The sequence below is a fragment of the Tachysurus vachellii genome, chromosome 1 (assembly GCF_030014155.1).
Source record: "Tachysurus vachellii isolate PV-2020 chromosome 1, HZAU_Pvac_v1, whole genome shotgun sequence".
NCBI lineage: Eukaryota > Metazoa > Chordata > Actinopteri > Siluriformes > Bagridae > Tachysurus > Tachysurus vachellii.
Window position 1 is genome coordinate 25,080,343 of NC_083460.1, and position 25,968 is coordinate 25,106,310.

A 25,968-nucleotide genomic window follows, 5' to 3' on the forward strand; every position below is an offset into this window, starting at 1 on the left:
CATGTTGAGGTTTTAATGGAGAAATGTATATAAATGCAGAGTGATTTAAAATTCAAAGAGACAAGAAAGTTTAAGATAGACTATACATGACGTTCACAGCAATCAGTCACTCACTTGTCACGTCGTCATCACGCGCCCCCAGTACTGTAGCTCGAGTCGCATTCGGTTACGATGAGCTCAAAGCGGCAAAAAACGCTTCACTCCTTTTTTTTATAAAATGTCAAGCAGTGTAAGTTGGCATATGGTATCCGAATTGTGTTGCACAATGTTTAGTAACTCTGCCTGTTGCTCTTGTTGAATAATTAGCAAGTTTTAATTTAAAGGATTATAAGGGAAAATAGCTGCTTTGACAAACGTTATATAAACTCTTTTATAACGTATTTTGTTTTAACAAGTGTGTTATCAAAACCCTTCAAATAAGAATAAAGATAATGTTGAACTGAGATTTTACAGCATGTTTAGCCAATTCTACATAATATCGAGTATGTTTCACTGTATGTACACGACAGAGACGAGGACGGTGAATAGTGACATTAAAGATGTCATTTTAATAATAAGGAGCAGGTAAATCACACATACATACAACGTAGTAAAGACGATAACCGACAATGAGTGAAGACAGTGGTGATGAGTATAAATAGGCCACGTTCACACTGCAGGTAAAAGTGGCCCAAATCCGATTTTTTTGGGGTCAAGTGACCAGGTCAGACTTCTTCAGGAGTAGTGTGAACACTCAGATCTGGGCCACTTCCATATGTGGTCCTGAATCAGACCCAAATCGACATTCGTCACAATTATGCGCCGGCGAAACCTTTTTTTTTTATTTTTTTTATTTTTTTTTGCGCCGGCGAAAGCTTTTTTTTTTTTTTTGCGCCGGCGAAACCTTTTTTTTTGCGCCGGCGAAAACGTGACACAAACGTGACTGGTAACGTGTGTGTTAAGAGTGTTATATAAAGTGGTTACGTGAACCAGCTCATAATGCTTGCGTTGAATACATCATATTATAGCATTACATGATATGTTTGCTTGCACCAGATGATACAATACTTCCTCCATAACCTCGCCAACTTTTTAGCGCAACGGCGTGCTGCGTGTGACGTCATTGTTATTGTTCGTTTGCGCATGCGGGTCAGTTCACACTGGTATCTGATATAGGCCACATTTTAAAAGGTAATGTGAACAGCCAAACAAAAAAACAGATCTGAGCAAAATATCCGAATTGAGCATTAAGACTTGCAGTGTGAACGTGGCTATAGAGTCCGGGTGAACAGACAGGTGAAGACGGGAAACAAATATGGTGGATGACGGTGTGCAAAGGATGATGGGTAATGTAGTCCGGTGAATGAGGGTAGATCACAGGGGAAACGTTACAGTATGCTGATAGGTACGATCTTTATTTAATGGGCTGCTCTTTCATTATTGCACTAATTTTACGTTTTTATGTGTTGTCAAGAATGAGCAAGAAACAGACAGCATAGGTTTGTCAGGGCAGATTCAGCCACGTGACTTTATAGCCTCTGTGAGCACGTGATATAGAAGTCAGCTGGTTTGGGTCACATGAGCAGGAAATAACCACACAGTGAACCAGGAACGATTATGTACACGCTATTTTAATGGTTTGCTTTACTACTACGTACAGTATGTTTGTCAACATTTTGTCTGGTTAGAAACACAGTTTGTATATAGAGAGAAAGGGCTGGGAGATGTGTAGTTTGTTACCCAGTATGTGAGCTTAGTCATCTCTATCTGTAAGTGCTGTTGTGTTATTTGCACTTTTAAGGAAATAGCACTTCTCCTTCAGCCTTAATGGCTGTTCGCTTTCTTCCTCTCAGGCTTTTCTGAGCTGAACAAAATGCAGACAGGAGCAGTAGCACTGCTGTTTGTGTCTTTGTCCGTGTTCAGGACAAACTGTGGTGAGTTCACTGATTATTCAAACTAATTCAAAGGCTGCATCAGTGGAATAATAAATACATAAGTCCTAAGAGTCCATGAGTTATTATATATATATATATATATATATATATATATATATATATATATATATATATATATATATATATATATTTTTTCTTTTCTTTTTCTTTTTAGTTTTGTCGTGATCTCTGCATGTACCCAATTGTTAATATCAGTATCTGAATCAGAAAGAGCTTTATTGCCAGGCATGATTTCACATGCGAGGAATTTGTTTTAGTGACAGCAAAACAATTTGTTTTAGTGTTTCAGAAAGCTGTAACTCCTGAGCTAAACACTGTTACTAGCAAAACGCAGTTGTATCTGCCTTTCTACATTACAACGATAGAAAAGAGGTGTTATTTGTGTAGTAACAGCGTTTAGCTCAGGAGTTATTGACTCGGGAAACTCCAATCTGTGAATATGCGCACATATTGACAAGACCCGCCCCTTTGTGCTCATTGGCTACACGTTTGTTTTGATTTTTGTTTTGTTTGGTGGCCCAACGCAGTTTTCTGAAGCATTTCTCAAATATCAGAGACCCTACCTTTAAAGGTTAGGGGCCTTTGATCAGGAGCCCAACAATGGCAGCTTGGTGGACCTGAGATTCGAACCACTAGGCCCCCACATACTTTAAGCATTTATTCTCATAAATTCTGTAAATTTATTTTTTTTGTCGTGTATTTATTTAAAAAATTATCATTTTGTATTAATTTATTGTTCTGTGATGACGCTCTCTTTCCTCTTTCAGTGCTATTAACGCAATGTATGTATTTAAAAGCCGCTCCAACAACATATTGTTGCGGTTAATTTAATTGTGTTTTCAGAATGAGCGGCTGGATTAACTGCAGTAGGGTCACTATATTGTCTTCGACGATAAAGCCGCAAACATCACAGTCTCCTTCTTAACTGTCAGACACTTATGTGGAAGTCGTCCATCACATGAGTCCCTGATCAAATTAAAAGTGCATGTGATCATCCGTGATGCTGATTTATTGTCCTTTTGCTGCCTTTTGATCATGTTCTTATGCAGAGATCATGAGAAAATGAAGTCGTTATCACGACAAAACAAGAAAGAAAAAATATAATAATCGCATGGCATCTTAGGACTTCTGTAGAATAACAGTTGGACTTCAACTGGATGCCAACTCCATGTGGTCTTTGAGGACAACAATCTCCTCATCAATACAATATTTGTCAGACTATATATTTATAAATCACACCCTCCACTGTCACCCAAATGAGGATCTGTTCCCCTTTGAGTCTGGTTCCTCTCAAGGTTTCTTCCTTTACCATTTAAGGGAGTTTTTCACTGCTGCCTGAGTCACCTCAGACTTGCTCATTGGGGATAAATATAAACACATTTAAATATATCTAATATTAATCTTTATATTATTCTTTATAATAACCTTTTGTTCTATGTTTATGTTCTGTAAAGCTGCTTTGAGACAATGTCAGTTGTATAAAGCGCTATGCAAATAAATTTGAATTGAACAATTTTAATTGAATAGCGTGATCATAACGTATTATTGTATTCACTGATGTCTTTTCAGATGGCGGCGTTTCCCTAAGTGCTCCAGCTGTTGTTGACCTGGAGGAGAAATTCTCTAAAAATATCACCATCAATGCAAGGTGAGACAAGCTTTTAAATACTGTATATGTTGCCAGTCTGGCTGGTTATTTATTACCTTACATTCTTAGAATTCTGTACTGTATTGTTTGTGTCTTTTGCAGTTCTCCTCTGAATGTTACTGCGTACATCTACTTCAACATTACATATCAGTCAGCAAACTTCTCTTCAATAATTCATCTTCCAGATGTGGTAAGCTCACCCTGGAGTTACGGCACATAAAATGCCTTGTTACTTTTACTTTTAACCGCATTTGCTTGAGTGTTTTCATGTTGTTTGACTCCGCAGGTTGTTCTGCCAGCAAAAAATGTATCCACTGTTTTTGAAGTGCAAGCAAAAAGCGTTGGACAGGTCACTGCTTATCTGTACAGCAACAACACTGACATCCAAAGGTATGCAGTGGATCACTTAACCTATGTCCTCGGTTTGAACTTCAGCACTACAGACCCAAGCCTTTCTGTTTTTTTTTTTCTTTTCTGAATTAAATTCCACCCTGAAATGCATTAAACATGTCAACATTTAAATACATTTGTTACATTAGATACATTTTTGTTATTAATGTAAAAGGTTAGAGTTTTCCTGGTGTTATTAAAATTGCATTTAGATTTAAGTTAAAATTATTTTTTCATGCATCTGTGGTAAGTTTTAGATTAATCCCTTTCCTTTCAAATGATCAGCTATAAAAATATCATACGGATTATAAACCATAAATGATCAAGACACATTGATAAGTTATTATGAGAATAATTTCCACCAGTCGTGTGAATAAAAAAATAAATAAAAAATAAGGGTCACTTTGGATATATTTAACAGACCCCTGAGACAGACAGACTAAGGGATTAAATCACTGGACAGACTAATTGATTAAATCACTGCTTCATTGCTCTCTTTAGGGAGAGAAGTTAAAGACAACATTTCTTTTATAAATTATTTGTTATGAAGTTTGATGTGCAAGTTGTTCTAAACTGCAGGGAAAATCATTGACCCCAAATCTGGCTGGTATGGTATAGAGGGTGGAAAATCACATTACAATAGATCCAATTCAGCTATTTCTTTCACATTATATGATTAATTCCTCAGTATTCCTCATGTATAGTATCTTGATATATAGTCATATTTTCTATAGATGATGACAAGAATTATAACTTCCATGCATAAAATTCTTTTCTCTGTAGCTTACAAACTCGAATCAGATTTTTGGTCATCAGAAGCAATGTTCTTTATGTCATCAACCAAATCATTGGATGGATCTACTTTCTGGCTTGGTCTATTTCCTTCTATCCTCAGGTGTATGAAAACTGGAAAAGAAAAAGGTAGAATTTTTTTTATTTTTTTTTTTACAAATATTGAGAATTGAACAAGTGTTCCACTTTATTTGCATAATTTCTGCAATATTCTTCTACAGTGTGGTGGGCCTGAACTTTGATTTTCTCTCACTGAACCTGACTGGATTCATTGCTTATAGTGTATTCAATATAGGCCTTTTTTGGGTACCTTACATAAAGGTAAACACATATTAGACATTGTAACATGATCAGAAATTTCCCCAGGAGCTATTTAATACTTTATAATATGTATCACCAGGAAGAATTCTTGAAGGATAATCCAAATGGAGTCAATCCGGTGGATGCCAATGATGTGTTTTTCAGTCTCCATGCAGTCGTTCTTACTCTGGTCTACATCGTTCAATGTACAATATACGAGGTGAGTCAACACCTATTTTTGTTTTATTTTCACATATATTGAAAAAAATAATAAAAAAATTTAAAAAATCTATGAAATAAAATAACACATAGACATGTGAAAAAATTAGGACACCCAATTATATGTTCAGTTCTGTATTAAGCAATGTCAACATGTCAGTTTCTGATCTTGTTTTAATTTGTACCTGTAGAAGAAAGTGATGTAAAGCAAGTAAACAAAATAAATCAACAAAAATGAGTATTTCAACTAAGGAAAAAGTAAGGACACCCTATGCTCTAATAGCTAGTGTTTCCCCCTTTGGCTGTGATACACCTGTAGGAAATTTTATATTTTTACATTTAATTTTAGTACAAATAAATGTAGGTGTGTCCTTACTTTTCCCTCACAAGAAATTGGATTATTTTAAAATGACATTTTATAGAGCATTAAAAAAAAGACTTTTCTTTGGTTTGATTTGTTTAGTTATATTACTCGAAACTTACAATATTGTTAAAATGAAGATTGAATGCGCATCTTTAACTACTAAAAAAAACCCACAGGCTTTCATGGGGTGTCCTAATTTTTTCACATGATTGTATTATATCGGGTAAAATAACATGTACATCAATGCTTATAATTTGTACATTAAGAAGAAATCACAATGTATACAGTACACTAGTCAAGCATGTTTTTTACATTTGGATCTGTAACATCATGATTAAAATCTGAAAACTTTCTTAACTTGTTTAGAGAGGAGGACAAAAGGTGTCTAAGGTGGCCATTTTTTTCTTGGTGGTCGCTTGGACCTTCGCGTTTGTCACACTTTTTGTTGCTGTTGCTCAGAAGATCTCCTGGATAACTTACCTGTACTATTTCTCCTACATCAAACTGGGTATAACACTGATTAAATATATCCCTCAGGTATGGCTCATTTATGTACTCTTGTATAGAGAAAGTGTATTACTTGAACTACAGTCATGTCTTAATCTGTTGAAGTTCAGATTTTCAGGCGAGTGTGCAAAGCTTTCTAAAAGACTATAATGCAGAAGGAAATGTTGATATCTTCTATGATGTTGTCATGTTACAGATGTAACAGTGTGTTGTAGTGTATCTGTACCAGATTAGGTAGGCATGTGAGTTTCCTTGAGAAAAACAAGATCACAGTCACATGTATAAACTCAACAACAAGAAGTTGGCCATTTTGGATTTTTATAAAGTTTTAAATATTCCTCCTAGAGGGTTCATCCAATTCATACAAAATTTGGAATGGATGACATCAAGATATTCATGTTATTTATATTACTTATATTTAGTATTGCCATGGTGATGGAGTCAATTAATATGTCAAGCCACTTGTGATGTGACCCAAGTTTCATCTTCATGTTGTTGCTTTTTCTTAGCACACATATGGTAGGTAATAACCCCTGAATACTAGGAACACACCCCAAAAGACCTGATGTTTTGCAGGTGCCCTGATCCAGTCATCCAGATATCACAATTTCTGCCTTGTCACAGTCACTCAGATCTTTACACTTGCCCAGTTTTCCTGTTTCCATCATCTTCAAGAACTGACTGCTCACTTACTGTCTAATACATTCCACTTCTTGACAGGTGCCACTGTACCAAGTTAATTTATTTTAGTCACTTCACCTGTCCACCAGTGGTTTTAATGTTTTGCTGATTGGTGTATATTAACTGACAAGACAGTGAATTCAGTTATGATGCTTTAAACAGAAAGTCCACAATATGTCATGTGAAGGAGCTGATATCAAACAGATTATTGATTTTAGAGGAAATTTTCCACCAGTTGTCTTCACTGCTAAAACGTTCTGATGTCATGCAGCTAAAGATACCACAAGCCTTTGGTGCTTAGATCTGCTAGTCACTCCTTGTATCTATATTTCTGATTTGTTGTTATGTCTTAATTTAACCTGTATTAGGCATACATGAACTATCAGAGACAGAGTACTGAAGGGTGGAGCATTGGCAATGTGTTACTGGATTTAACAGGAGGCAGTTTCAGTCTGCTACAGATGTTCCTGCAGTCTTATAACAATAGTAAGAATACACACACACACACACACACACACACACACACACACCCACCCAATACTTGTATCTGGATCAGTACAGTAAATATAGAGTTGTACAGAATAATCAGCCACTCATCAGCATACCAGTACTGTGTGGGTGTGTGTGAGAGTGCGCGGGAGTGAGTGTGCTCGTGTTTGACTCCACCACAACCAGGATCAAAGTCGAGTTTAACTGCGTCCCTGTATAGATGATGATGTGTTTGATGTAGCCAAGTTGAAGAATGATAGATACATACAAACAACAATGCATACAAATGATGCATACAAAGATCAGATGTGCTGCTGACATACTTCTTTTAATGCTTGCTAGCTATGGATGGAGGGAAAAAACATGTACACATGCACCAATATTGAGCTCAGGAACATTAATTACACAGTTTAACTCTTCCTGTATTCCTTTTTACAGATCAGTGGAAGCTTATATTCGGAGACCCAACAAAATTTGGATTGGGCATCTTCTCAATATTTTTCGACATCATATTTATGATCCAGCACTACTGCTTGTACCGCAGTAAAGGTCCTGTGTATCAGGTACTGCGTGGTGAAGAATAGGGAAGGAATTTTGTTACTGCTCAGGTAAAATGCCTTAACCTTGTAGGACTTTGGACCTACGTCACCAGAGAACAATGATTTTTCTAATCATTTTATAATGCATTTTTATATTTATATTATAAATTCTATGCATAACATTTTAACACAAATCCGAAAGCATTTTAATATTGAGTGATTAGTAGATGGACAAACTGTTATATTCTTTTTCACTAAAGGATTGAGAAGTACAGTATAATTGCATAGAATGATGTGCCATTTAAAAAAAAAGTATATCTGAATTCAAAGAAATTATGTTTTACTGTTTATTTTAATTGATATTGTTTTATTATACATGTTGGTGTTCAGGTCTGATTTGTTAACACAATAATTTTCTCTACATACTTACATGGAGAGAATCAGGAAGCATCATTGCTGATGTTAGAAAATAAGTTCCACAGCTTACATTACAGATTCAAGGGTGACATTTGAGTGTGTTTTCTGACAGCTTCTGCCTGCTGATAAATGTCAGTGGATCTTTGAGCTCGGCTACTATAGCAGTTAGCTTGCAGCTTAGCTAAGTGACCTCATGTTACTGATAATACTGATGACAAAAACGACAAAAGACCATTTAACTGTATCCAAATTGTATATATTTTTATGCTTCAAAAATTCCACATTCAGACTTTATTATTATTATTATTATTATTATTATTATTATTATTATTTGAATAGAGACTTTTTTTATTAAACAGTCATTGTGTTCATTCCCCTTTTAATTTGTGTTAAATAAATAAGTAGAAAAACAGTTGGGATTGTCAAGATTTCAGATTTTTGTTTGCCACAAACAGGGTGGGTAAATAACATGAATTACAGGCACAATCTTGGATGATTTTACACTTTGACAAGTGATTTTACACTATAGGAGGTGCAAGAGGGAATGGAGTAAAGAGGGAAAGTACCATAAAGTCAAACCAACTTTTTTAAACTAAGGGTTTATAAAAATGAACACATTAATTCATTCAAGAATTTTAAATGAATTACACAATTTATAGTTCTAAATCTGCAGTATGTTTTCTGTCACAACTGACACTTTATGTAAAGCTTTTTTAATTTATGAAATTTATGAAATGAAATAAATGGGACTTTTATTAAATGTAGCAATTATTAAGGCATTCTGTCTCAGATATTATTACTTACTCAGATAGTTCACATGCATGTGTATACATACTTTTAGGATTTTTATTTTTATTTTATTTTGGAGACCAAACCATATGTTTCCATACTAAACAAACTAAAATGAGTATTTTCAGTAAAAAAATAAAGCACAAGTGTTTTGCCTGAAAAGTTCTATAAAGGTTCTATACCAAAATTTAGGATTTGTTTAAGTTTTGGATAAGTTTTGATGTTTGATTATTATTGTTAGTGATAAGATACTGATTCAGTATAAACCAGAACTATTTCTAAGAAGCTCCATCAACAAAATATTTTATTAAATAAGAATTAAGCTACATTCACACACAGTTTTTATCAGTGCAACATTGCTAATACTGGTTGCTATATTAATAATGAGGTGCAAAGTTTATAAGTTAATTTCTAATGAACAAGCCAGAAGTGACGGTTGCATGGGAAAAACTCCCTGAGACGATATGAAGGGGAATCCCTCAGAGGACACAGACTTCAAAATAAACCTTTCCTCATCTGTGTAATACAGGATCATGTGACTATAAATCATTACCCTTCTGAATCTGTGTACTATATTGTCAAAAAGGTGCAATTATGTAACCAGGAAATACATTCTAGTTTTAACCTGAAGTCTGTTTGGTTGAACTGTTCACTGATTAACACCTGAGGGCATCAGAAGTGATCGCTTTGATCCAGAGAGTTTTATCTGATTTATTCATTCATCCATGGTAGTAATTGTTATTGACATAAATCTTACGAGATGTAGTGTAGAGAATGAAGATGAAGAATTAACATTTCATTACATTTAATTTGACTTTTTTCCAGTGTAAAGTCTTTACTTAATTGGTTTCCATGTTTCCCAGATTATAATAGCTCCAGCCCTCCTGCTAAATTTGAAACATCATCATACACACCTCCAGCCTCCTACACTTTAATTGTGGCTACAGTTTTACTTCTCCTGTTACTCGCAGTAAGACATATTTGGTTCGTTTCATTTCGAGTTATCTGATCGTTCCATATTTATTTGTGGTTTTTTTGGTTGATTTTGTTCTTTTCACTTTTCCAGTGTCTAAGAATAAGATTTTCTTGCCATCCAGTCTCTGCCTTCCATCTGGAAATATTGATTCAGACCCTGTTGAGTTCATGCATCTTCACACGTCTATTTTACTTCCTGTAAAATTGTCAATATGTAGGTTATTTGACTAGAATGTGTGTACCTTTGAACAGAGGAGAAGGCTGTTGATCTCCTCTTGTGGCCATCAGTATAGTGCTGGTAAACCCCCTAAAAATACTCTAATGCATTCAATCCATCTTCAAAGGAAAATATCAATCTCTCGCTCTCTCTCTTTCTCTCTCTTTCTTTCTTTCTTTCTTTCTTTCTTTCTTTCTTTCTTTCTTTCTTTCTTTCTATCTTTCTTTCCGCTCTCATCCCTGACATATAACAACATGAAATATTCTGCTGTAATTCTAGAAAATGTGTGAACACTGCTCCTCTCTACCTCTCAGGGTACCAGGACAGCACTCATCACAACAGACACATCTCTGTTCTGGTACCGAGGTGGTGGAATGAACTTCCAGGTTTCATGTTCAAACCACGTCCAAAGACCTATTTTTTTCTGGAGTACTTAAATTAGCGCTTAAAAACTAAACCCTTTTGTTGTGTGTGCTTTTCTTACTATATTGCCTCCCAATAGACTTTTTAGATTGATGGTATTCTTAGTCTGTGACCTAGTAAATCAGTATCAGCATGTATTCATTGATTCATCGAATCTTCAAAGCAGTTTTGTAAGTCACTCTGGATAAGAATTTAAGTAAAAGGTGTGTATGGTGTTTTCTGTGCTATCAGTTCTTTCATGGTTTATATATTCATATTTTTATAATATTTTTTCATGCTAAAATTTACTTGCCAGAAACAGGAATCTGAGACTACTATAATATGGTCACAGACAACTAATCTGGACAGTTGAATATCAGACAAAGACCAAGTGATTAAACCGCTATGTGTTGTTAGGTGCTTTTCTGCTCACTGGGGTTATAAAGACTAGTTATTTGAGTTACTATAGCTTTCCTGTCAGTTCACACCAGTCTGGCCCTTTGAAATGGTTCTGTAGTGATTCTGAAATGCTCAGGCTGTCTGGCACTAGCAACCACAACACAGACTCCATACCTGGACAATGTTATGCATTTTTATTTTTTTTTATTTTTATTTATTAATTTTTATAAGAATTCATACAAGCATGGCAGTTTTGTGCTGATGCATGATGCTGAATCTTATGCTGTTGTTTTCAGAGTCGAAAGAAAAACAGCAAAGCAACAGCAGAGAGCAGTGTGGAGTCAAAATCAGCCACAGCCACTGCTCACAACCTGCTCATCATCAGCTCTCAATTCAGAGAAGAGTTTTCTGTCCAAACATAAGAAAAATACACTCATTATCCTTCATTTCTATCAGTCTTTATGAATTTGACACTTGGACTACTGACTCTTGACCTGTTTTTTCCAGAGCTGTTTCTGTTAAAAAAAAAAAAAAAAAAACACTCTTTATTCCATTTTTAACCTGCCAGTAAGTTTATTTAAACACACAGCTAATTTTAAATGGTCATATACTCATTCCCTTTAAATGTAGTTATGCTGAGTGGAAAGTAGAAGGTCAGGATATGCATGTCAGGATAAATGATGGTACCTTGTCATCAATGCGGTAAACTGCAGCTCAGGGTGAATTGTGATTTCAAAACAGCCTGTGTGTGTGGGTGGGTGTGTGTGTGTGCGTGTTTGTGAGTGTGTGTCCGGTAGATAGTGACAGCAGTTGCAAACAAAAAAGCTCAAACTAAGAACTGCTTGCAGGAGAGAGTGGAAGTGATGAGTAGAGAAGAGCTGGAAAGCCATGTTTACAGGTTAAAACAAGTCGGGTGTAAAAACATTTTTAATCAGTACATGTCGAAGCACTGGAGCATGACCATAGCCGTGACAGATCTTGGAACATCCTGCTAACATGCCTAAGCCAAATTCAACTTCAAAAGGTCTTAATGGGGTCACTGAATTTTAACCACTTCTGCTCTGTTTTGTGTTGAATTTAGAAATGTTCAGTGGTAACTGCAAAACTGTGGCTTTGGGTTTTTGTTATGGTCTTTATAGGCAGGAATGCATTTGTGAGGGTGAGGGGTATATGATCCTTAAGGAAATAAAAGATACGGCAAAACAGTATAATCAGACTAATTTCTGATCATGTTACTAATCTGAATAGATGATGTGATAAAGTTGAAATAGTCCTTTTCCAAGAAAAGTCTAGACACTTTTTCACTCTACAATTGTTTATCTCAAAAAACATTTTGTGACTTTGCCATTATAAACCAACCATACATAAAACAGAGCACATTACCACTCTACAGTAAACCATACAGTAAACTCACACCAGGTTGCCAGTTCATTGCCATACAGAAGCACTTTTGTAAAAGTACAATTACAGTCCATGTACCGGACTATGGATAACATGCATGAAACATATAAAGTGAAACACCATCCCTCATAAACAACAAAAAGAAGCCTTTTATTAAAATACAAAGCTGAGGGTCCATCCATCCATCCATTTAATTTTTTGTACTGTTTATCCTACACAGGGTCGCAGGGAACCTGGAGCTTGTCTCACGGTACTCGGGGACACCCTGGACAGGGTGCTAACCCACCAGCGGGTGCAATCTCACAGACACTTACACACTGGTGGAGGAAACCAGAGTACATATGAGTCATACAGTACATGGTCACACTGTTCCACTTGTCCTTGAACAAAATAAAAGAAAAAAGGAGTAAATGCCAGGAATCAATACTGCTCTCTCCTCAGGTTTGTGTGTCCTCTTTTCTGACGTAAACTCAAACAACTCAAGTCTGCTGATTATAGGATTGCACTATTAGAACCCAAGTCATCTCATTCAGAGGATGCAAGTTTCCCAGGTGATAAAGATGACCCATTCTATTGCTTTTATCCCTGTCCAAGTTTCAGATAGCATCATCAATCTGAGAATCTCACTCTTTCAAACAATCTTAAACAGGATAAATTAATCCTAGTTAAATCCAGTCACTTCTGGGATTGCTTTAGTGCTTTCAACTGCTGACATAGAACTGAAGGCATGTATTCATGAAAATGTTTTATAAAAGTCTAAGCATATATCTGAGGATTTGGGAAAATAAAAAAAAACACTAATGGCTTTATTTCTTTTGACCCCGTCCTATGTGAATAATCTGACAAGATGAATCACAGGAGTCCTTAACATGATTGTGTAATCAAAAGAGTGTTAGCCAAACAGCATGTGCCAGATAATGGTGACACCACACTACTGTCCTGGATTCCACAATACATTACTGCTTTATCTTTCTCAAACCTCCTTCTATTGGCTGCTCCCGTGACGACGTCCGCATGTTAGATTTGGCACAGGTTTTATGATGCAACCCCTCATTTTTGTCCAGGTTTGGGGCTGGCACTGAGAGTTAACTCTTCAGTGGCTGGGTTAGCTCTCTACCTGGGAATCAAACCCGGGCCACAGCAATGAGCACGAGAGATCCTGCCACTGGACCACCAGGGGGCTATTGTCGCTCTTAAACCATTGTTAAATATTACACAAAATTCCCAATTTTACCTCAATTTTAGTCAAAATCATCAATGAACCCAATTTCTCTTTATCAATACAATCCTGGATTTTCATATGTTTCCAAGGATGGTTGGAACTTTTGGTCTGGATTTTGGTCTGCTGTGTGTGTGTGTGTGTGTGTGCATGTGTGATATAGAGAGTGATTTGATGTGCAATAGCAACTTATTAAACAAAGAACTGCATTCAGATGTGATATTTTTCAATGAGCTCCTTGACTATTAAACAAAGTACAAATCTCAGAATATGTATTTGTATCAGCACACCAGCAGTAATGTGTGTTTTCTGAGTCAGTTAGTGTATGAATGTGTTTTTGTGGTAGTGATTAATTTGCCTCATGCTCAATTTTACATTCCTCATGTAAGATCCAATAAAGAAAATAATGATCAGGAGAGAATATAAACAAGACTAAAGTCAAGAGATCAGGCTACAGAATGATATTGGGGTAATATCTATATTTCTATGTTGTTTTTACTCCTAAAAGTAATTTAAAAAATGCTATATAAAATGCAGGCTACTGGGGTCAGCCATTAATATTTCAAATTGTGAATTGGTTTGTGGCTTCTTTCAACAAGGTTTGGACAACTGGCAAGATGCAGAAATATGCTTGTAATTTTAGTTTTTTTTTCAGCTCAGTTTTCCACATAAATGATTAGTGAGGTTTGGAAGGGCAGCTTGATCTAGGATCTGATGTTTTCCCAGCATGGAAATAAAAGTCAAACTGTGATTAGTAGAAGTAAGAAATTATGTACACACTGTAAACATACAACACTGTCATATTGTAGTATAAATTCATCTGAAATACCAAAATGAAATATTTTACTGACGATTTATATACATTTTATGCTCCGTATCAAATCTTTAAAGCATATTACTTAATTCAGGGGTTAACTTTTCATCTAACCAAACATATTATGATATATGGACCATTATGAGTATTGTAAAATTACTTTCATGTGTCTGGCAGGTCCAGCAGTGATTTTAGGAAATATAAGACTAACATGGAATTTCCATTAAGGTTTTAAAGAAAATGTCAGTTTGACAGCTTTTTTGGTTCAAGACAGTTTTTTGTACCTTTAAAGATTTGACTTTTTAGTTTTATTTGGCCATATGCATAGATATTTCCAAAAATGAAAATGATTTCAGTTTCTGAATTTGATTTAAAATTGTTTGCTCAAGTAAATTTTACAAACAATATGTTCGTATTTCACTCCAATCAAAATGAAATGGAGATTCTTTCATGTCTTTAATCCGAAGTAACACTGAGGCAGAATCCAATTTTACCACTTTACACGTAAGGGGTAGAGCTGAAGAGTGATGAGTGGGATTTTTGTGCACATTCAGAATTACAAACCTGGCCTTTAAAAAAATGCTCTCCATGTTGTCGATTTTGACAAATCAGGATTTGTTTCACTTATAAATTTGCCAAATAATGTTACCACTTGCATGTCTGCCAGAAGAACACTGTCCATGCATCCTGTTCTGCCTTGTCAGCAAAATATATATCATTCTAATTATTTATTTACATTTTGGTGGTACATGCACTTTTCTCCATGGAAATTTGTAGGATATAAGATAACTTTGGGTATTTTCTCCTTTGTAGATAAATTGTTATGCTCATAAAATATGAACTTGAAATCTGTTTGAAATTGGTTTATTGTTTTAATGGCCCTGAAAACTTAATATGTTCTTCCTTTGTAGATATTTACTTTTTTTGGGGACATTTAAATTAATTTGATTTAATATGTTCACCATAAGCAATCATATTTCTAGAGATAAATATATTCCTATTTACTTAAGGGGAAAAAATTTAAAAGTAGACTTTTAAGGTTCCAGTTTAGCTATTCTCTAAGTTGTTTTTCTCAGTTAGAAATTGTACTTTTTCTTTAAGCAGCAGACTCTTATGATATTTGTATATTCCATAAGCAGAAATGACTCAGTGCTCTCATATTTCAGGAGTCACTCACATGGTCATAAACCCTATGATTTGTGTTAGTGTGGGCATATTTCTAGAGCATATACCTTATGTAAGCAAAAAAGGATTTAAACTTGTCCGATAAATTGAGAATGAAGAAATCAGGAAAACATTTAATGACAGTCAGGTTGGCAAATGTTAAAGTGATCAATGTTAAAGAAAACGATTATCACAGCTCTATAAAGCATGATGAATGACTGCGATCAAATTAGAAAATTGGAGTGTTTTGTGGTACATATCGTGTAACATTTTATTTCACAGTTTTCCAAACTGTGCTATTCCTGGCACAATGGGTATGTCAGAATACACACTCTTATGTTTTGGCACTTTCCAAATGTTTATGAATTCCGATAGCTAAAATGAACCTTGTGTACGCAAAGATAACCATGATTTAAAAGCATAAGAATCACATTTGCAAGCGACAGCCACTGCCCAACCACACTCTTGGTTTTCCACTCCACCTCAAAGTAAGCAAAGACGGTGAGCAGTGAAAACAGAGTTGCACATGAGTCACCTAAGTGTCCAAAGTGGTAACTCCAATTACTGACTCCATCATTATGTTTGCAGTATAACCATGGCACTGACTCAAGTCCTGCAGCAGCCTTTTAAAATCTGTAGCCTTCGTGACTAAACTGTGACTCATTAAAGGAGCTGATCCTGTCGAGTAACATATGGATTTTTTGAAGAGGGAGGGCTTCTTGTTTGCCAGCTATATATAATGAAATCTTTTCATGCGCATCTAGGGCTGCCAGGCTCGTGCACGTGTATCACATGTGACAAAAACAATCTCTGGAGTTTAGAATGTTATTAATGTTTTAAGAGCTCAAGCAAAAAATGTGGCTGTAAAAAAAAAAAGTTTGAATGTTTCCACACATTAGAAGCCGAGTTTCGATGTCTGCCTGCAGGACAAAGCCACAAAACATGGCTCCTATTTAAAACTATAGCGGGTCATCTATGGTGGGAGGCCGCACTGAGATATAAACCTTTTACAAGACAGATTTAGATGAAAAGGCGAAAATAGATTCAGTCAGCTAAAATGCTACAGTACTATAAGCTTAGCAGATGACAATTCCCATTAATTTTAAAATGACTTTTAATTTTAAAAAATTTAAAAAAGACAGTTTCAGCTCCAATAGGCTGGTCCAAGTTGAGCAGCAAACATAAATGTAGAACTTTCCAAACAGATATGTAATCCGCAAGTGCTGTGTTTTCATGACCATATGTATGCATTAGTATTAGTATTGTTTGTATTTTATGAAGTCAATTACACAATAACCCTCAGAACATTACTGACATTTACACTAAAAATCCCTTTTTTTTTTATTTTAAAAACATTTGTTCACTTGCACATATATACAGTTATATAATCAGCCATTTATATAGCAGGAACACAATGCATAAAATCCGTCAGATAGGGCACGAGCTTCAGTTAATAGTCACATCAAACATCAAAATGAGGTAACACTGTGATCTCTGTGACCATGACATGGATGATTTGTGTGTTTCAGAAACTGCTGATCTCCTGGAAGTTTATACACACAGAACTTTCTAGAGTTTAATCAGAATATAGGATCTGAAGTCTGAAACATGATTAGATGAACTTTTGAGATCAGCAGAGAATGACCAGACTGGTTTGAACGCAGATAATCAATCTTTATAACAGTGGTGAGCAGAAAAGCATCTCAAGCTTGAGGTGGATGAGCTACAACAGCACAAGAACGCAAATCTGAGGCTAACTTTGACACAGAGTCACCCAATCTGGACAGCTGAAGACTGGAAGAAGAACATTGTCTTTCCCTTAATACTCAACTGTCCACTTTCTACTGTATGTTTAATCAAAATAAATGTTTCCCCACAGAAAACAAAACTAAAACATAGTTTTGTTTTCTGTGGGGAAACATTTATTTTGTCACCGTCAGAGGTCAAGTTGTAACTTTCAGGATGGAGAGTGTTTTGTTTTCTCATTGACGGGATTATTTGATGGGAGTTGCTGAAAAAATTTATTCTGATTAATAACAGAAATTAATTTGTTTCATGGCTGTACCACAACATTAACCAAAGCTATGACTACGAAAAAAGAGTTTCTTTAATTATAAATAGCAATCTTTGGCAAATCGCTGTTGTGTAACAAGAATAAAACGCTTCATAATTGCTCTCATTAAAAATAATTCATTTTTATAAGTTTTGCAGAAACATATCACACCACACTGGGGGTCAGCTTAGCAAAATTCATACACTACAATCAAGTTATTCTTTTTATTTTTTTTATTATAGAAAACTACTAAAAGTAATAATTTTTTTCAAAACATATCTAAAATAAATAGTCACATTAAAGTGAGCTTCGCTCTATAAATCAGCGTAATGCCATTTGCCAGAAACAAAATCGTACACATGTATAGTCTAGGTTCACTGTAGTCTAATTGTCTTTCCTTGATCCCTGCGATATTCACACGTAATGACTGAATTCAGAGAAAATAAACATGCAAAGACAGTGGGAGATAATGATAGATGGTGTTTGTATAGTGGAGATAATATGATATATACAAGCCCAAGTAGTTTTTAGACTAAACTGATCTGGATCACTTCCCCAGAAGGTAGAATAGGGGTAGGGTGGTGGAGGGAGGACTTGGGCCTAAAGGAATGTAGGCTAATGAATTAAAAAACAAAACAAACAAAAAAAAACATTTAGTTGTTTTCACCCAAGTGCTTGTTCGTACATATGTAAAATTTGAAGGCACTAACATTCTGTGTATCAGATGTGTTCAGGTTATCACAACAGCTGGAAAAACACACATCTCACACTGAACGACAACAGACTCCTGACTCATTTTAGATCAGACTTGTGACGATAAAATTATTCATTTGTTTAAACTAATTGAATTAGTAGATTTCTATTCTGCTGGAAAAAAATGGGTAAAAAAGGTAGAAATCCCAATTGCACGGATTAATATGCTGACATAAAAATGAAATGAAACTGATTTGGTGTTTTTTACATTCAGGTCACTCAGCCAACAAAAGATTAAATTGGAACAAAGTTATGAGGTGTTAGATAAATGCAGCGGAGTCGCAAAGTAGCGCTACAATAAATCTCCTTTAAAGGCAAAGAAGTTCAAAGTCTTTAGAAGTATAAATAATGAAAAGAAGTACAAATACTCAAGAGGTGGGTAAGTGGACTTAACTTTCAAATGTGCTTAAAAACTCAGATGTTCTGATAGCACAAAATCTGCTACACTGCACTCGGGTACACGTCTATATCAGAGTTTTTCTCTTCCTTTGTTCTTTTATGTGTTGAGATACCAAATGACCTGCTTTCCTTAAAAATATGTAAGTTAAGTTGGGAATAATATGTTGGTAGGATGGTGGATGTGGTAGCCTAGTGTTTAAGCCGTTGATTACTGATTGGAAGGTCACTGCTAGGCCACTGAGAAAGGCCCTCAATTGCTCAGTTGTATAAATTGAAATAAATTGTAAGTCACTATGGATAAAGGTGTCTGTTGAATACCAGAAATGTAAAAGGTAAGTGTTATTATTATCCTTTGACATCATGATCTGTCATGTTCTATGTATCTTATACCATGTCAATTTAGAAATTTTTATTCATTAAAACGTTCCTAAAGACAAAATTATAAAAAAAAAAAAAAAAAAAAAAAAACACGCAGCTTGTCATGTTACAAAGAAACTATAACTGTAAAGTGCAGCATCCTCTCTCTGAAACATGTTCCTTCGGCCTGTTACAAAACTGACACTGGAGACTCCTTCCAAAAGTGCTAAATATCAATGTTCTTACGCAAGAATTATCAACAATTATAAAGATTTGTTTACATGTTATGACCTGTGCAGAGAGAGAAATAGAGAGAAAGAGAGACAGACAAAGAGAGACAGAGAAAGAGAGAGAAAATTTGATGAATCATCAACAATATTTACCTGAAGAAATTTTCCTTTGAAGACGGATTAGATGCATGGAAAAAAAGATGTGCGCTCTGTTTCAGCCCATGAGCAACTGTTTTTAATCCGTTTATGTGTGCTGTCAATCATACAAGTCCCTGTGTAAGTTGTCAGTTATTACAGGAACTATAACATATTATGTGTCATCTTTCTATTTCTTTTATATTGAACATGTGCATGTCTCTACTGTAAAGTGTGGGATAGAAACAAGCTCCTCAACAGACTAAAACTGCAAAATGACTCTATACATAACATATTGTTCTGCTAAAATATCTGCTATCATATTGAGACTGCAGAATTATCAATACTATTTGCATCTCGCTTGCACACTATACATTTTGCACACTTTTTATCTAGAATGAGCATCTACATTTAACTGTACATGAACATATTCTATCAGTGTAACCTCTGATATTCACACTCATATTCTATCAGTGTAGAAATTTGTTTGATATCATTTACTTTGATATTTGCATTGATTTTCTATGAATACAGTACATTCCCTCTAGTAGACTAGATAAACAGAAATACTTATAAAAAACTTTAAATCCTTTAAAAACTTTAAAGCTCTGAGTAGTCGGTACTGAAAACAAGCGTAAATTACTTTTTTTTTTGGCTTCTGGGAAAAAGATTTGAATCTAATAATGTAAAAATATAATTAATGAATAATAATGAACTTCGAAAAGTACATAAGGCAACAGAAGACACAATAATGCAAAATAAACATAAAGGCATGTTTTAAAGCTTGTACAGTTTATTAAACTGTTATGAGAACATAATGCATGAGACTTTGGCACCAATACATTGAATAATAAATAAATGCTCCTGTTTTATTTGTGAATGCTATGTAAATAAATAAACCATAACTTACTCTGTAATAAATATAGATAAACCTTTATACAGATGCATTGCATCAATGTTTATTGTAGTTGGTCGGCAGGGTCCAACAAAGCCTGGACAAAGTGTCTGTAACTGTTTTCTTTCTCATTAACGGTTTTATTAAAACGTTTCAGTTTGAAGAAAGTAAACACTAATGTGTCAGAATGGGGAGTGTTTCAATCAGTACATCCAGTGAACTTAAATAATAATTTTATATATAAAAAAACACTATTATAACATTTGTTGTGCCTCGGTTATATTGTATCATGCTGCAATGTAGATTAACTGCATGCACAAAATCCACCAGTATCCTGAAATGTACAGGTTTGAGAATAATCTAAAAATATCAGTGTTATATCCTGGAGTTTTTTTATTTTTGCATTGCCAGCTTAGAGTCTAATTAAATGGTTGGAAGATGTTCATGAGGTTTCGAAAAATGAAAAATCATTTCAGGTCGTCAAATCTGTTAAATACATACATTTCAATTTTGTTTTCAATTTTCAACATTGTAGTGGAATATTGATCTGCCAGAAATGGTGACATTAATTAGATGAAATTATCTTGTATTTCAAACCCGGAGATAGGAGCTCACGAGATTGCAGATTGCACAGAGGTATCTTGTCGTTCTAAAGCACTGTTTTTTTAAACAATTTTACTAGAGGAGAAACTGTGCCTTTAACACCAAATGTATATGAAGTGCTAGTGAATTTGCTAGCGAAGTCCTTTAAGTATGTAGGATATTTATTTAGTAATGAAATGACCTATTGTTCTGTCTACTTTAGCATTCAGGGTTTGTGGGAGTCTGTTGGAAAGGCACTAAGTGGATTAGAATAGTCTGTTATAGGATTTACAGAAATGGAATGGATTTGGAGAGGCTATCTCAGACTCAATCCTCCTGTCCCAGTCTTAACAGGACACCTGCTCCTCGACTGATTTTGCAGTCAAGCACAACTGTCCGATTTAATTGTACATGCGATTTGGAATTTTTCCTGTTTCCATAAAAGTGCCTGTATTTTATCCCGTATTTTATCAATGCAGCAGAATGATTTTTTTATTTCTCAAATCATGCCTTGGATAAGAAAGAAATCTTACAGCTTGTTATCCCATGTATGTGCAAAAGCAGCTTCAGGAAGCACTTTTAATTTCCAGAGAAAATGATATCACGTTTGTGTTGTGTTGTGTTATGACCTGCGCAAATCTGTGCAATTCCTCAGAAGACTGATTAGAAGAGACAGATACACAGGATTTTATGAAGCTCTCACAAACCTTAAAAGAGCAGTGCTGCTTGTAATATCTCTTTTTCAATATCTACTGTGCAGAAGTTCCAGCAGTATTTTAAGGTAGTGTAAGTTAATGTTAAAATGGTATACTGTATGTTGCTACTTAAAGGTCGAGCTGCTATTTTTACAGTAAATCTGACTACAGTATCTATCGCTACTCTAAGTTTATTACATATTTATTGTTATTTTTTCTTTACACACAATTTGTTTTTGCTGTTTTTTGCATCTTAGTCTTGTGAAGAGTGTGTAGTTTGGGGAACATGGTATTAAACGTATGCAAGTAAATGCAAGTATGTCTTCAGCTTATAGGGCAGAGTAGGACTTTTCAGACTGAGCAGATTCCGTGAGGATTGCATTGACGTGGCGGTTTAGTGGAAAAGAAAATGAATTGATTATTTAAAATGCTGATTTTTTTTGTTAGTCTTACAGTTTACTGGCTGTCTGTTTCATTCAACTTCAAAATCTTGTCCCAGAAAGGCAAAAAAACCCATCATATAACAGCTGGTAAAAATGTTTTTAAGACCAAAACTGTAAGGCTATTCTCTACATGATAGCCATTTAGCCTGGTCTCTTTCCTTCTTCTTCTTGTACTTCTTACAAACTTCTTCTTGCAACCTAGTATTTGATGTCATACACAAGCACACTTTAGCGCAGAAACGTCTTGGATGGTGTGGTACTGGCTGTGGTTGTCCAGAAAGGTGATCTCTTCGTATGCTGTGGGCCGGCAGCATGGGCTGTGCCGAGCTCTGTCCATGTTCTCTCGACCCTTCAGCTTTGCCAGTGCCAGGTCGTAGTTACGCCGACTGGACACACATTTACCACTGCAGTAGCGGAAAAGAATGACTTCGTCGCTGGTGTAGCCCAAGCCGAGTTGGCTTACTGTCATCTCCTTGTCTCTTAGTGAACATGGCTTGGTGCCCTTCTTAGCCCGCTTAGTTCTTTTGCCAAGTTTAGCATCCCTTTGAGCTTTTCTCTGCATCAGACTACGGATGACCTGCTTCAACTCGCCCTCTGTAAAACTCTGGAATATGTGCATGACTGGAGTCGGGACAGAAGAAGATGCAGTGAGGACATATATTTTACAAAAGTCCATACAGTTATTACATTTATGCAGCTAAAAGTGATTTTTTTAACTTGACATGGTCCTCAGTTTCGATGGTTTTTCGAAGTATCTTTTCTAATTAACACTAACTAATGAAACAAAAGTGAACCTACACCCATTGTTAACTAGCAGACAGAAAGAAAGTGCTAAATGGTCATGCTAAAGCTAACAAGATACTACAACTAATGCGCTTCATTCATGTTTCGCTGAAATTGGTAACACTTTACTGTATTAAGCATTTTCTTGAACTTAATGGCATGACATATCTAATGAGGAGAAAGAAGAAAATTCCAGTAGCATGTCAGAATATATACAGTATGTCTGATATACTGTATGTAAAACACAATATGGAATAAAAGAGGAGTTCAGAATTTTTTAGGCCCTTAGTCTGGACATGAATATTTTCATCAAAATACTGTATTGGAAAAGAGCTTGTGCTACAATAAACTAATCCTACATGTCTTTCACTAAGTCGGAGGATAAAACTGGAAAAATATCTAGCTAAATACTGAATTTATTGTAATATGGTTGCATTTTAGCTTGTCATAATCTCTGTCTTTGTTTGGTTTTGCGCTTGTCTGCATGCATTCATTTGTATTTGTTTCTGTTCATCTCTATTGTTTATTATCTCCTCTATTATTTATTTATTTATTTATTTATTTATATATTTGTTTATATCCATGATGTAATTATAGATCTGGTGATACCAGCTGTATTACGAAGTACTGTATTACGAAACAGATTTCTCAGAATCGTAACATACTTTCGTCACCTCACACATTCTGCTTAGTGTTCTGTTAAGCACGAGAGTTTAAGGACAGCTGGCCAAAGAGCATGCTGAGCCCTTGATGACCCGCTTAGCAAAAGTAATTCTCTGATCCTTCCTCTAATCAGACGACTAGCTAGTCTTCTGGATTCTCATGAATCATTGGAGTCTCTGCTGAAATTCTGCAAGTGTGTACATGTGTCTGTGTGTGTTTTTATCATTACGCTGAAATGGCTAGGTCATTTTAAGCAACTTGAACATTAAAATCAATTGATTAGGAAATCCATTAGAGCTTGATTCCAAAACCATTCATATGACAAGAAAAAAAATCTATTTATATTTCATATTCTGTATAAGAAGAATTCAAATGAAACAATGCTTTCTGTCTGACCTCATGACCTCCTGCTTTATTGCATTCCTGCATTGTTGTGTTATTATATCGACTGCACCAATATAATCAATGCTTTTTATAGAATAGGGAACAAAGCGTTTCATTCTGGTATAACTACTGAGCCTCTGAATAAATCAATTCAATGAAATATAAAGGCTTTTCATTAAGCCAGGAAAAATATTGCATACTTCTAGTATACTGGGAGAAAAAAGGCTGGAGCTTACATTCAGAGATGACCGAGCTGTCTTCATTTGCTGACCGGACCCTCCGAAATGTCGCCCTGGTCCCAGATGAGGAGTTGTTTGAAGACATTGAAGATGCAGATGATGCAGATGGTGCTGCTGGTGATACTACAGAAGATGAATGCTCAAAGTGGGGAAGAACATGTGCTTTGGAGGAAGGCAGGATTTTATAGAGGAAGACGGAGAGTGCAGCACCACAGAGCATCAAGACGATGGCAACACACTTCCATAACTTCATCTTAAAATGACTAAGAGCATTGGCACTCTGCAAGAAAAAAACAATTTGCGTCAATGCATCAAATAATATTTTTAAATAAACACGATTTGTAAAGAAAGCTCTGCAAATGATTCATAATATCCAACGCTGGTCATAATGCTGAACAACCCCGTCAATACATGTTTATTTCACAAGTTTATTAATGTGTACAATAGATTGTTTATGTGTAGGATAATATTTTGTCTGTTTAAAGAGCTGTAGAGCTTTTATTCATGAACATTTCACTGAACACAAGATGTTCAAGTTGACATTATTTATGCTCCTAATACTGTGTTCACACATACAGTGACTCAAGGTGACATAATGACCAAAGATCATTCATTTTCAGTGAGAGCTGGAGACATGAGTAATAGTGATCTTTGGCCACTAGATGTGGGCATGTCCAGCGATGTGACAAAGACAAGTAAAGTTGAACTATATGCAAATATGAAGTGACAACATGAAGGTGACTACTGATGGAAGTGAAGACAGTAGAGCACATGCTTCATGTTGTATATGATGCAGATATACATCTGCTGAATTTTATACAGGAGTCAGGTCTCCCTCAATGAAAGTTTCATTTTATTGGCAAATATTTGAGTTGCACCACACAATAATACAGGTTGTTACTATGGCAACCGGTAGTAGTAACACCTACTGGCGACTTTATTGTACAGCGACTGGAGATTCGCACTGATAAAATCACTATATGTGTAAACGTAGCATAAATTCCTGTATAAGTAATTGACAGTGACAAAGCATCTACTAACTATAAGAACTCAGTGATAAATAGAACATCTTTTATAATTGTAAATCCTGACCCCACAGAGAACTTTTGCTCAAACACGTTCTCTGAAACGAAGCTTCGAAAAAAAACATACAAATCGCTTCGTCATCTTAGACTTACACGCTTTCAGTGAAAAGCAGCGGTTTCTTGCTTACACCACATACCAAACAAATTTCATGTGCACGGGAGTATTTTCCCTGCTGTGAAAAGGGCTTCCTGTAGACAGTTTCATCCTTCAGCAATTTCATTCACAGATGTTATCACAAGTGGTTTTGACATCCGCAGATATTTCACCTCTTTTCTGAAAACTCTCCTCGTCATTTAATACTCACAGATGTGGAGTGTTTGAAGGGATGTGATGTCCCTCGATTGATGGGTCGTGTTCAGAGAACTTCCCTGAATATTCAATTCGATTCCTTCATGCACTTTTTTAATGTCCTACTGGTTTTGTTTTCGAGTTACAGTTCAAACTGGAAATCCAGCACAGGTTCTGGATAAGCTATTAGTGTTATACTGGTTAGAGGATCCTCTTTTGGGAGCTTGCCAACACACACATGAAAAGTATATTAGTGTGCTTCTTTCATTGATCTACCCACATTAGTGCGCTCTGCAGGGCCTTAAGGGAGTACCTAGGCTTAT

The 25,968-nt window shown here is 35.5% G+C and overlaps 2 protein-coding genes across 4 annotated transcripts in view; one reads left to right on the plus strand and one right to left on the minus strand.

Annotated features, from left to right (window-relative positions):
* The first annotated feature begins 1,556 nt into the window (after positions 1-1,556).
* On the plus strand, positions 1,557-9,059 carry ctns (cystinosin, lysosomal cystine transporter). Of its 3 annotated transcripts, none has more exons than XM_060879430.1 (11): positions 1,557-1,748; positions 1,833-1,913; positions 3,504-3,582; positions 3,685-3,772; positions 3,869-3,972; positions 4,756-4,893; positions 4,986-5,085; positions 5,165-5,284; positions 6,014-6,184; positions 7,204-7,321; positions 7,763-9,059. In XM_060879430.1, exons 2-11 carry the CDS (start codon positions 1,853-1,855, stop codon positions 7,906-7,908), a joined length of 1,125 nt encoding a protein of 374 aa, XP_060735413.1. In that variant the 5' UTR covers positions 1,557-1,748; positions 1,833-1,852; the 3' UTR covers positions 7,909-9,059. The 3 variants fall into 3 exon arrangements, with proteins under 3 accessions (XP_060735413.1, XP_060735420.1, XP_060735429.1); XM_060879437.1 differs by having other exon boundaries at positions 1,595-1,633; XM_060879446.1 differs by having other exon boundaries at positions 1,598-1,616.
* An 11,359-nt stretch (positions 9,060-20,418) lies between these two features.
* nrtn (neurturin) overlaps positions 20,419-25,968 on the minus strand; it is a 14,079-nt gene continuing 8,529 nt past the window's right edge. Inside the window, exons 2-3 of the mRNA XM_060879458.1 lie at positions 24,269-24,551; positions 20,419-22,823 (exon numbers count right to left, since the gene is read on the minus strand). Coding sequence (XP_060735441.1) covers positions 22,414-22,823; positions 24,269-24,524 — 666 coding nt within the window. The 5' untranslated portion in view covers positions 24,525-24,551 and the 3' untranslated portion in view covers positions 20,419-22,413. The remainder of the gene's footprint in view (positions 22,824-24,268; positions 24,552-25,968) is intronic.